We start from the raw sequence: 13,134 nt of genomic DNA, 5'->3' as shown, positions 1-13,134 counted from the left end.
CTCTCTCTCTCTCTCTCTCTCTCTCTCTCTCTCTCTCTCTCTCTCTCTCTCTCTCTCTCTCTCTCTCTCTCTCTCTCTCTTTACATATACGTATGTGTATCTATCTATATATATATATATATACACATATATATATATATATATATATATATGATCTACCTCTATTCTCTCTATATTTATCTATCTCTCAATCTCTCTATATTATCACTCTATCTCTATAACCCTCTATCAATAGCTCTCTATGTACAGGTTTGTAGGTTAATTGGCTCCAGTAACAGATTGTAACTTGTCCCTCGTATGTGGGATAGTGCTAGTGTACAGGGATCGCTGGTCTTCGTAGACATGGTGGGCTAAGGGGCCTGTTTCTGCACTGTATCTCCAAACTTACCCAAGTATTTCCTCATTGACAATGCATGCTAGTCTACCATAGACCACGTTGGCCATCAAAGAGCAGTCAGGATGCCCAGTGTAGTTTCTGAGGTAAGTGCAGGGCTGCTGATAGTTGCTTTCTTCGTTATAACCCTGTCTTCTTTCTACCTTTGCAGGCACCCCTCGGGTATCAGGACCCAGTGCGTGCTCAGACTCCTCACCAGGTGGCACCTCACCCATCCGCACAGTAACACAGGGGCACTCAGCTCAGCGGTCGGTGGCTTAGATGCAGTCAGCTAGGGACGATGGTGAGGCACAGGACGGGAGCACACGGGGCCCTCAGTGCCGTGCTATCTCATGACCAAGGGGTCGGAAGCAGCAGTTAACACCACTGTAGTCCGCATCTTGAGGCAGTTTGACCATCTCAGTGAAAGGTCTGTGATAGGCCTTAGGCCAGCAGCATAATCATGGATGAGTCGCACCCTGGCCACTCCCTCTTCTCCCGTTCCCCCATCATGCAAAAGGTATGGAAGTGTGAAAACGCACACCTCCCGATTCAGGGACTTGCTTCCCAGCTGTTTTCAGGCAACTGAATCGTCGTACCAACAACGAGCGCTGAACTATTATCTACTTTATTGGTGACCCTCGGACTGTCCTTGATCGGACTTTACTGGCTTTACCTTGCACTAAACGTTATTCCCTTATCATGTATCTATCTATACACAGTAAATGGGTCTACTGAAATCATGTATTGTCTTTCCGCTGACTGGTTAAAACACAACAAAAACTTTTCACTGCACCTCAGTACACGTGGCAATAACCTAAACCAAAGGTGTTTCCAAGTGCTGTTGCATTTGTCGTGGGTTTTGGGAGGTGCTGTCAGGGTAGCACAGTGCAAGTAATCAATATTTAGGCTGGTGGACAGAGTTACAATCGCATGGCTGGTTTGTCTTAGACTTTAGAGATCCAGCATGGGAGCAGGCCCTTCGGCTTATTGAGTACGCGCCGACCAGCCATCTCCACACACCAGGATTTCCCTACACACTGGGGGCAACTTTCAATTATACCGAAGCCAATTAGCCTAAAAAACCTGTACGTCTTTGGAGTGTGGGAGAAAAACCGGGGCACCTGGAGAAAACCCACGCAGGTCACGGGGAGAATGCAAACACTTCGTACAGGCAGCATCTGTAGTCAGGATCGAACCCGGGTCTCTGGTGCTGTAACGTAGCAACTCTACCGCTGCGCCTTGTCCTGGATACTTCTCGGCATTTAATGGAACTGCACCTCGGCGAGTGGAAAGGATTCCAACACAAGTCCTGCTTTGTGCCTTGTAAATGGAAAAGTTTAGGATATTAGGGAGTGAGATACAAACAGAGAAAATAGGTGTAGGAGTAAGCCATTCGGCTCTCCGAGCCATTCAATATGATCATGGCTGAACATCTAAAATCAGTGCCCCGTTCCTGCATTCTTCCCATATCTCATGATTCCGTTAGCCCTAAGAGCTATATCTAACTCCTCGGTCACTCACCACAGGATAATCAGCTTCTGATTTGATCTTGTAACCATTTTGGTTGTTTGGAGAGACAAGATGGTGGAATCTTCAGCAAACAACAACATGCTGGAGAAACAGTCTGAAGATGGGTGCCTCTCTGAAACATCACCTACACATCTTTTCCAGAGATGCACATTGGCTGTATGGAGACATAAGAAAGTGCAGATGCTGGAATCTTGAGCAAACAACGAGGTGCTGGAGAAACAGATGACCTGAAACATCACCCAAAACGTCACTATCCATGTTCTCCAGAGATGCTACCCGACCCACAGAGTTACACTAGCACTTTGTGCTTTTTGTTTTGTAAACCAGCACGTGCAGTTCCTTTTTTTCTGCTGGAGAAATTTGTCAGGATAGGCAGCATCTGTGTGGAATGGTCAGATGACGTTTTGTGTTGGGACTGTCTTCAGGCTGGTTATCTGCCAGGTTTAGTTGAATCTCCAGTCAAGGCTGGGAAACCCAGTAATAGTAAAACTTTTGCATATCAAGGGGAGGTAATTAGACTCTAACCTTGATGGTCATTGTCGGCATGTTTATGGCATGAACATCATGTGCCAATTCTCAGGCCATGCTTGATTGTTGCAGTGATATCGCTGCACACATACGTGGGATGCTTCACTTGCTGAGTTGTTCCAAATGCCTTTGAAAATTGCATAACCATCAGCAAACATTTGCGCTAAATGCCTTACGATGGAAGGAAGTTGACGGGCCTTTGAACAGTGCCCTGAAGAACTGCGGTGATGCCTTGCATGAGGATGTTTGAACTTGAACAAACAAAGCCATCGTCCTCTTGTTCAAGCCAGGACCCCACCCAATGGACCGCTTTCCCCTTGACTGCACTTGGCGGGTTGGTCGAGGTCAGGCCGCCGAGAACAAAGAGGGACCCGGCGTTGGGGGGGGGGTTTGCTGTGAGAACAAAGAGGGACCCAGTGTGCGGGGCCGCCAAGACCAAAGAGGGACCCCTCTTGGGGGGGGGGGCGCTGTGAGAACAAAGAGAGACCCAGCGTGGGGGGGGGGGGGGGTTGCTGTGAGAACAGAGGGACCCGGCGTGGGGAGGGTGCTGTGAGAATAAACAGAGACCTGGCCTGGGGGGCCGCCAAGAACAAATTGGGACCCGGCATGGGGGGCCACCAAGAACAAAGAGGGACCACTCGTGAAGGGGTTGATGTGAGGACAAAGAGAGACCTGCTGTGGGGGGGCCGCCGAGAACAAAGAGGGACCCAGTGTGGGGGGGGGGGGGGGGGGGGTTGCTGTGAGATCAAAGAGAGACCTGGTGTGGGGGGGCCGGGGGCCGCCGACAACAAAGAGGGACCCAGTGTGGGGGGGGGGGTTGCTGTGAGATCAAAGAGAGACCTGGTGTGGGGGGGCCGCCGAGAATAAAGAGGGACCCCTCGTGGGGGGGGGGGGGGGGTTGCTGTGAGATCAAAGAGAGACCTGGTGTGGGGGGGCCGCCGACAACAAAGAGGGACCCAGTGTGGGGGGGCCGCTGTGAGAACAAAGAGAGACCAGATGTGGGAGGCCGCCAAGAACAAAGAGGGACCCAGGTGTGGGGGGGCCGCTGTGAGAACAAAGAGAGACCAGATGTGGGAGGCCGCCAAGAACAAAGAGGGTTGCAGCGTGGAGGTTGGCCACTGTGAGAACAATTCCTGCCAATGCACATTCAACATTGAACCCAGAAGTTAAGTTATAGTGAGACAGGCCTCTTGGAATGGCTTGTTCAGACAGGCTGAGACTTTACCGTCTTCCATACCAGACGTCATTCTCAACATGTCTTATTACAGTCATTCAGCACAGATAAAGGGCCTTGGGCCTATGTCCATGCTGTCCTTTTTGCCCATCTACACTTCTATTAGTGAATAGTGAAAGGCTGGGATAGAGCGAATGTGGAGAGGATGTTTCCACTTGTGGGCAAGTCCAGGACTAGAGGTCATAGCCTCAGAAACCATCAAAGGACATTCCTTTAGGGCAGAGATGGGGAGGAATTTATTTCGTGAGAGGGTGGTGAATCTGTGGAATTCTTTGCCACAGAAGGCTGTTGAGGCCTATAAACCTACAGTGGAGGAGAGGAGACAAAGAGCAACAGGGGCCGCAGCTGGAGTGAACAGAGAGTGCCAGAGCAGATAGCTATCCACTACCCAGCCAGCCAAGCAGTGAGTCAGGGCAGACCATTCCCAGTCAGACAGACATCCAGCCGACCAGTCGTTAGCCAGTGTCCGCCAGGCAGCCTCTTAGCCGGGCAGCAGCAGAGGGGGTGAGAGCAGAACCTAAGAGGCAAGCCCTGAGGAGTAAGAGAGAGAGAGAGAGGGGGGGGGGGAATGGTGAGTTGTACCAAGTCAGCTGCTACCAGTCAAGAGTTTAATTGTCATATGTTCTGACAAAAAAACGATGAAATTCTTACTTGCTCCAGAACAACACCAGTCTCGGAGATTGACAGATTCTTGATTGATATTGGCAGGTTCTTGATTAGTGCGGGTGTCGGGTAATGGGGAGAAGGCAGGAGAATGGAGTTGAGGGGGGAAATATAGATCAGCCATGATCGAATGGCGGAGTAGACTCGATTGTCCGAATGGCCTAATTCTGCTCCTATCACTTATGACCTTATGACTTATGGCCTATTTGCTTGGACTAGGACCGTATTGTTTTCTGCCTTCAATGACAACTCCACACAAATGGCACATAGGACGAAGAGATGGTCGATTGGATACCTTGTTAATGAGAGCAATTTTAAAATCTAATTCACTCTGTTTAATCTAAGCAACAATTATTTGCTTCTGTCAAGTTTGACCCCTTAATCCATAAATTGCTATCCTGTATCTTGACATCACATGGAATGAAGCAAATCGGCTGACCACTTCCATGTCATTTTGGATCTCGCGATCATCCGCTCGGTACCTCTGGCTGGCCAATGGGCACTTTCTAGGCTGTGGATGATTTCTAGTTGTAGCAACGAGAAATGCGGTGTGTACTGTAACAATGGCCCAGGGCAGATATATCGTGTGCCCTTTTAAATGAGCCACAAACAGTTCACACTGTGCACAGTATGTACCCGTTGCCATAGCTCAAAAACTGCTTCGAAAGATTCTTGTATCTAATTGCTTATTTAACAGTGTTCCATTTTGCCAATAAATGTGACTCCACCAATAGCTGGCATCCTGCCGTTGTGCAATGCCAAATGACTGGGCAAAAGTACAACTTAAACACATTGTTCAATCGGACTTTTGTCTCGTACCTCGGTGATGGATGGGACGAGGAACAAGCTTTAACAACCCTTGAGCTATGAAACTGCAAGGATTAGAAGCGTCACTCCTGATGCTTGTATGACTCCACATGGCTTGGTTACAAATTGCCACAGGTTCATAGAGTCATAGAGTGACGCACTGTGGAAGCAAGAACTTCGGCCCAACTTGCCCGCACCGGCCAACACGTCCCATCTACACTAGTCCCACCTGCCAGCATTTGGTCCATATCCCTCTAAACCTGGCCTATCCATGTACCTGTCTTAACTGCTTCTTAAATGTTGAGATAGTCCCTGCCTCAACTACATCCTCTGGCAGCTTGTTCCACACACCCACCTCCTTTTGTATGAAAAAGTTATCCCTCAGATTCCTATAAAATCTCACCTTAAACCTATGTCCTCTGGTCCTCGATTCCCCTACTCTGGGAAAGAGACTCTGCATCTACCCGATCTATTCCTCTCATCATTTTAATCACCTCTATAATATCACCCCTCATCCTCCTGCACTCCAAGGGATAGAGTCCCAAGCCCACTCAACCTCTGCCTCTAGTCCTGGCATCATCCGTACAAATCTTCTCTGTACCCAGCTTGATAACATCTTTCCAATAACAGGATCCTATAACATGCTATAACTTACCTACAACAGGAAGTTGTTAAAATTGCCTCTTGTCAGATCATTTACGACTTATACCTTGGTAAACGAACCCAGTCTGAAGAAGGGTCTTGACTTGCAACGTCACCCATTCCTTTTCTCCGGAGACGCTGCCTGTCCCACTCAGTTACTTTGTGTGTATCATCCATATATTGGCGTACAAGGACTGAGCCCTTAATTGGAATCTCTCTTGCAGGCAATCCACACATTGCGAAGCCCCGGAGGATCCTGAGGTCTGGATGGGGCAGTAACCCATACATCCGCGGCTCATACTCCTACACGCGAGTCGGATCGACAGGAGCAGACGTCGAGAAACTTGCAAAGCCGCTGCCTTATCCAAAGAGCACAAAAGCAGCTGTAAGTAGCACGTCCAAACTCTTTACACATGCATGAGCAGGTGGAGGACAAATGGCCCTTGGTTGTCTCAAACCTAACTCCGAGATATCTCAGTTAATATTATATTCACATAATATTACAAATCGAACCATAGAGTCATGGAAGCAGGCCCATTAGTCTAGTTCATCCATGCTGACCAAGATGACGGTACGGTGGAGCAGCAGTAGCGTTGCCGCCAGACAGCACCAGAGACTCGGGATAAATCCTGACCTCGGGTGCAGTCTGTAAGGAATTTGTACATTCTCCCTGTGACCTTCAACTCCCCCTCCCATTCCCAGTCTGACCTTTCTGTCATGGGCCTTCTCCAGTCCCATAGTGAGGCCCACCGGAAATTGGAGGAACAGCACCTCATATTTCGCCTGGGCAGCTTGCAGCCCAGCGGTATGAACATTGACTTCTCCAACTTTAGATAGTTCCTCTGTCCCTCTCTTCCCCTCCTCCTTCCCAGATCTCCCTCTATCTTCTTGTCTCCACCTATATCCTTCCTTTGTCCCGCCCCCCTGACATCAGTCAGAAGAAGGGTCTCGACCCGAAATGTCATCCATTCCTTCTCTCCTGAGATGCTGCCTGACCTGCTGAGTTACTCCAGCATTTTGTGAATAAATACCTTCGATTTGTACCAGCATCTGCAGTTATTTTCTTATACTCCCTGCGACCTGCATGGGTTTTCGCCGGGATATCTAGTTTCCTCCCAAACTCCAAATACGTACAGGTTTGTAGGCAAATTGGCTTGGTAAATTTGCAAATTCTCCCTATTGTGTGTCGGATAGTGTTAGTGTGCGGGGATCGCTGGTCTGCGTGGACTCGGTGGGCTGAAGGGCCTGTTTCCGCACTGTATCTCGAACCTAAACTAAACTAAATAATGACCGATCTCAGCTGGATGAGAGCACGGTGCTGCAAATGTACCTTGGAAAGACATAGTTTGTATTCAACCAACAGTTGTTTTTAAACAAGTGTAAATGTGAGACTCTTGTCCCGGGTACTTTAGTTTAGAGATACAGCGCGGAAACAGGCCCTTCGGCCCACCGAGTCCGTGCTGACCAGCGACCCCCATTACACTAGCATACATTACACACGAGAGCCATTTTACAAATGTTACCGAAGCCAGTCGACCTACAAACCTGCTCATCTTTGGGGCGTGGGAGGAATCCAGAGCACCCGGGGAAAACCCACGCAGGTCACAGAGAGGACGTACAAACTCCATACAGCCAGCACCTGCAGTCAGGATCAAACCCGGGTCTCTGGCGCTGTAAGGCAACAACTCTACCACTGCACCAGAAGGCTATGATATTTAAGGGGAATTGCTGTGCCAATTGAGAAGCTCGAATTACAATAGACAATAGACAATAGGTGCAGGAGGAGGCCATTCGAGCCAGCACCGCCATTCATCGTGATCATGGCTGATCATCCACAATCCCTCCCTTCTCCCCATACCCCCTGACTCCGCTATCATTAAGAGCTCTATCTAACTCTCTCTTGAAAGCATCCAGCGAATTGGCCTCCACTGCCTTCTGAGGCTTGAGATTACAGAAGGATAGAAGTCACACCATGCGGGGTTCTACGGAAGGCCGAAAAGCCACGTGTGAACTGCATTGCCTTCCATTAGCGCGAGTGATTTGCTGGGAAGATGGGTGGTGTGTGGTGCGGCCAAGTTGACCTGAGACTTTTGTTGGTGGATGTTTTATGTAAACCATCTTCACGTGGTGAAGGAATTCAGCTCAGCCTCCAAATGTGTGTCTGTGCAAAGGTCATCTGTGTACTGCTACTCAGTATATGAGATTGGAGTCATAGAGTCATACAGCATGGAACAAGCCCCTTGGCCCACAATGTCTGTGCCGAAAATGATGTCAAGATAAACTAATCTCAATTACCTGCACATCTCCTTTAAACTTCGCCCCTGCTACCTGAAAGCTATGCCCACTAGTCTTTGATATTTTCACCTTGGGGGAAAAAAGGTTCTCACTATCCACCAACGTATGCCTCTTATTTTATATACCTCTATCACGTCTCAAGTCTCCCCAACCTCTGGTGTTCCAGAAGAAACAATATAAAATTTGTCCGACCTCTCCTTGTAGCTAATATCACCTAATCCAGGCATCATTCTGGTAAAACCCCCCTTCTGCGCCCTTTCTAACGTTTTCACATCCTTTCTGTAAAGGGGGCGACCAGAACTGCTTGCGATACAACAAATGTGGTCAAACCATTGTCTTGGAGAACTTCATCGTGACTTTCTGACTCTTAAAGTCAGTGAAAATAGACACAAAATGCTGGCGTGACTCAGTGAGTCAGACGGCATCTCTGGAGAAAAGGAATAGGTGACATTTCGGGTCGAGACCCTTCTTCATGCTGAGAGTCAGGAGAGAGAGAGGGAGTCAGTGGTATGACTAATGAAGGCGAGCATACCATATACCTTCTTTACCACTCTAGCTACTGGTCATTTTCAAAGAGCTATGCCTCAGAAGGCAGTGGAGGCCAATTTTCTAGATGCTTTCAAGAGAAAGCTAGATAGAGCTCTTAATGAGTCAGGGGGTATGGGGAGAAGGCAGGAACGGGGTACTGATTGTGAATGATCAGCCATGATCACATTGAATGGCGGTGCTGGCTCGAAGGGCCGAATGGCCTGCTCCTGCACCTATTGTCTATTGACTTGGTCCCCAACATCTTTCCACACATCAATGCTGTTAAGGATCCTGCCATCAACCCTGTAGCTTTGCGTTGCATTCGACCTCCCAAAGCTCAGCACCTCACACTTGCTCGGGTGAAATTCCACCTGCCATTTCTCTGCCCACTTCAGTGTGTTTTTCCTCCCGACAGCCTATGCAGATTTTGTTTGCGGGAGAGGCAACTCACAGGAAGTTTTACTCTACCACCCACGGTGCTTTACTTTCTGGTGAGCGCGAGGCTGGACGTCTCATAGAAATGTATCAAGACCTCGACCGCGGTAAAGATGAGTGAGATCCTGCACGGACTGGATGAAAAGCACGTGGTCCGCGTACCATTTCTTGAGGAAGGAGTGTTGTAGTCTTGTCTAATAAGAGGGTGTTCAAATCGTGTTTTAACTGGATATATACAAGATTAACACATTCTGGTAATGGTTTGGTATATATACCAATGTTTACACTCACATAATATTTTAATTTTTTAATTAATGCACTTCTAACCTCAATTTGATTTTCTGTAATTTGAGTGCCTTCCTATTACATAGCAATGCTTTTGGATACCACATTGCTGAGAGTGTTGTTTTAAAAAAAAAAAGAGATATTAAGCAGAGGTCCCATTCTGGCCTCTCAATACCACGCATTGTATTAAAGTAGGTTTAAATGGATATGTGCTCTAATTACTGCAATGTGATGAGTGACACCTGCCAATGATGCTGAACGTATTTGCGAGGTCAAGCAGAATCTTTCGAGAGCTGTGTGACCCCAGTTTTTCTTGATATTTGTAGATTATTTGGATCAGCCTAGTTTTTAGTTTACGGTAGTGTAGAGATACAGCGTGAAGGAGTTGGAATTCAAAGGGGACGAAGCCAATTTAGTTATATAAAGCTCGGGTTATATCCAATTAGAGTTTTATGCTTAGTTCTGAGCCTTGGAGAGGTTGCCAAATTGATTCAATATGATTCAATTTGATTATGTCAGCACTAACACGTTTGAATCATGAACACTCGTGGTGTAGAGGCGGCTTATATACATACCCTTGAAATAGCAAGGCAAAAATGTCACTGGTTCCAGTTTTCAGATGATTATTATTGGAGTCGAAAGGGTGGCCAGAGAGGGCCGGTTCCTCTGATGGCCAGAACAAGAGGACAGACATATTACAAATAAAATCTGTATCAATCTGCAGAGGGGAAGTACTACTTCACATAAGGGACGGTGTAAATCAGGAATTCTCTAAATGGCTCATAAGCCAAAGGCAAATACCAATCTGAAGTTTGATAGAATTTTGGAATGTAGGCAAGTGGACTCTCGACTGGACTCTCGACTAAGTTACAGATCATAAAGTCATTAATGGTGGATCAGGTCTTAACGGCTGAACTAATACCTGCGCGAGAGAACCACTTATGAGGTGTTTGCGCAGTAATCAACTAGAACCAGAACTGTTTGCACCTATTCCATAATATTCCACCTAGGTCATAAGTGATAGGAGCAGAATTAGGCCATTCGGCCCATCAAGTCCACTCCGCCATTCAATCATGGCTGATCTATCTCTCCCTCCTAACCCCATTTTCCTGCCTTCTCCCCATAACCTCTGACACCTGTACTAATGAAGAAACTATCTATCTCTGCCTCAAAAATATCCATTGACTGCCTCCACAGCCACCTGTGGCAAAGAATTCCATAGATTCGCCAACCTCTGACTAAAGAAATTTCTCCTCATCTCCTTCCTAAAAGAATGTCCTTTAATTCTGAGGCTATGACCTTCAGTCCTAGACTCTCCCACTAGTGGAAACATCCTCTCCACATCCACTCTATCCAAGCCTTTCACTATTCTGTATCTTTCAATGAGGTCCCCCCAATTTTACAAAACTCCAGCGAGTACAGGCCCAGTGCCGACAAAAGCACATCAAAGGTTAACCTACTCATTACTGGGATCATTCTTGTAAACCTCCTCTGGACCCTCTCCAGAGCCAGCACATCCTCAGATACGGTGCCCAAGATTGCTCACAATATTCCAAATGTGGCCTTACCAGCGCCTTTTAGAACTTCAACATTACAATAGACAATAGACATCCCTGTCCGAGGTCATGTTCTGGCTAATATTTCCCCCGCGAGGAAAGACACTCATCATTATATGTCGGATTTTGCTGTGGGCAGATCAGTTACTGCACTTCCAACACTATGAGATTAACTGTGATTCAATCAATACTTAATAGGCTTTGGGACACAAGCTGCTGAAGATCGATGAAGCCCCATCATATTTGCATGATTTTGTTTTTTGTATTCTCTTTAACTGCTAAATCTTCAGTTGGCCGTGACCATCGAGAAATGGATGGGTTTATAATGGAGCAAAAAAGTTTGTGGAGTTTATATTCCACCTCAGCTGATCCAATTTTCCAATAACTCTTGGCTGGGTAACTGAGTGTGGTATAATGAAAAATCTATTCCCCAGGCAGTTTCTGAGGCAAAGGTGAATGATAGGACTGCCGATTTTAAGGCAATAGAAGGGAGAAGCATACACCTGCATTTTTTATTTAGCTTTTAAAAGCCATCATTTATCTACCTTTTCATCTTATTCTCCCTATAATTAACTGACTACACTTTCCATTCATTATCACGTGTACTTGGTACAGTGACATTCTTTGTTTTGCATACAATACACTAGTATGCAAAGGTAGACACAAAATGCTGGAGTAACTCAGCGGGTCAGGCAGCATCTCAGGAGAGAAGGGGTAGGTGACGTTTCGGGTCGAGACCCTTCTTCAGGCTGATGTCAGGGGAGGGGGCGGGTCAAAGGTAGGATGTAGTTGGAGACAGGAAGACAGTGGGAGAACTGGGGAGGGGGAGGGGAAAGAGAGGGACAGAGGAACTATCTGATTTGAACCAGCATCTGCAGTTATTTTCCAGCACAAGTATGCAAAGAGTCGCCACATAAAGGGCACCAACAAAGTTACAGAACATTCAATATAGTTCCTCATCCTTCTCACCCCCCCCCCTTTCCCCCATCCCTCTTTGCTCTTGGCAGCCACCATCATCACACCCAGGTCCCCCTTTGATCACGGTGGACCCCCACCTTGAACTAGCAAGGCAAAATGTGAACTAGTTTCAGTTTTAAGACGATTAAAGGAGTCGAAAGGAGTGGCCAGAGAGAGACGGTTGCTCTGATGGCCAGAGGACGTATTACAAATTAAATCTATATCAATGTGCACAGGTGAAATATAGTTCACATAAGTCCCTCTTTGCTCTTCGCAGCCCCCCCCCCCTCCCCTCCCCCATGCCGAGTCCCCTTTTGTTCTTGGCGCCCCCCCACGATGCCAGGTCCCTCCTTGTTCTCAGCCCCCCCCCCCACACCGGATCCCCTTTCGTTCTCGCCCCCCCCCCCCCCATGACGCCAGGTCCCTCTTTGTTCTCGGCCCCCCCACCCCCACACTGGATCCCCCTTCATGGATGTCTTGTGGATCATAGCACACTAATCCATGTCATACACCCCGCAACCCATTCTAACTGGTGGAGTAACCTTTATACGCAATGTAGAGAGCAAAAGGGAGGCACTGCCTATGCATTAAAACCAAGATCTATACTTAACTTCACGGCCAGCTGCAATCTTTGAATTAATATTGATTATCTTATAATCTCATAATGTTATATTTTAATCCGATAATGTTATATCTTGCTTAATATTTATGTTTGTTTGACATGTACGTGTGCATTTTACTGACGTCTGGATAGTGTTGCAGAAGAATCTGCATTGAGTAAGTAATTAGGTGGAGGGATTGGCAAATGTTATGTGAAATTTGGAAAAACGTAAGATATTGCACAGCAGTCCAATGGGGTCCAACTGTTCAATAAATAGAATTGAATCAACAATTTTGTGTTGTGTCGTTAGCTTTTCTTTAAAAAAATTCTTCTGATGTATTTATAAACCAACTAGACCAAGTGGGCCCAAACCTCTCCTGCATTGGTGCAGCACCCTCTCCTCCCCCCTTCCCCCCTCCCTCCCCTCCCCCTCCCCCTCCCCATCTTCCCCCCCACTCCATCTCCCTCCACTCCATCCCTCTTTTCCCCCCTTCCTCTCCCCCCTTCTCCTCCCCCCCACTCCATCCCCCTCAACCCCCCTTATCCTCCCTCCCCCTCCCTCCCTCCCCACCACCCGCCTCCCTCCCCACTCCCTCCCTAGAAGATAGATTTAAACTTTAAAATGTGAATAACTTAAAAAATATAACACTGATTTCAATGAAACGACTTCCATTAGCACCAAAGGGACGTCGGTGAG

At 47.3% G+C, this 13,134-nt stretch overlaps 1 protein-coding gene across 2 annotated transcripts in view; it reads left to right on the top strand.

The window, feature by feature from the left end:
• smox (spermine oxidase) overlaps positions 1-12,728 on the top strand; it is a 49,543-nt gene extending 36,815 nt beyond the window's left edge. For both annotated transcript variants that reach the window (XM_078408035.1, XM_078408095.1), the window contains exons 6-7: positions 6,005-6,165; positions 9,019-12,728. In XM_078408035.1, coding sequence (XP_078264161.1) covers positions 6,005-6,165; positions 9,019-9,159 — 302 coding nt within the window. In that variant the 3' untranslated portion in view covers positions 9,160-12,728. The remainder of the gene's footprint in view (positions 1-6,004; positions 6,166-9,018) is intronic.
• Positions 12,729-13,134: the final 406 nt, after the last annotated feature.

This window comes from Rhinoraja longicauda, chromosome 1 (genome assembly GCF_053455715.1).
Source record: "Rhinoraja longicauda isolate Sanriku21f chromosome 1, sRhiLon1.1, whole genome shotgun sequence".
NCBI classification, from domain to species: domain Eukaryota; kingdom Metazoa; phylum Chordata; class Chondrichthyes; order Rajiformes; family Arhynchobatidae; genus Rhinoraja; species Rhinoraja longicauda.
Note: the sequence above shows the minus strand (reverse complement) of the source record. Positions and strands in the feature narration are given on the sequence as shown.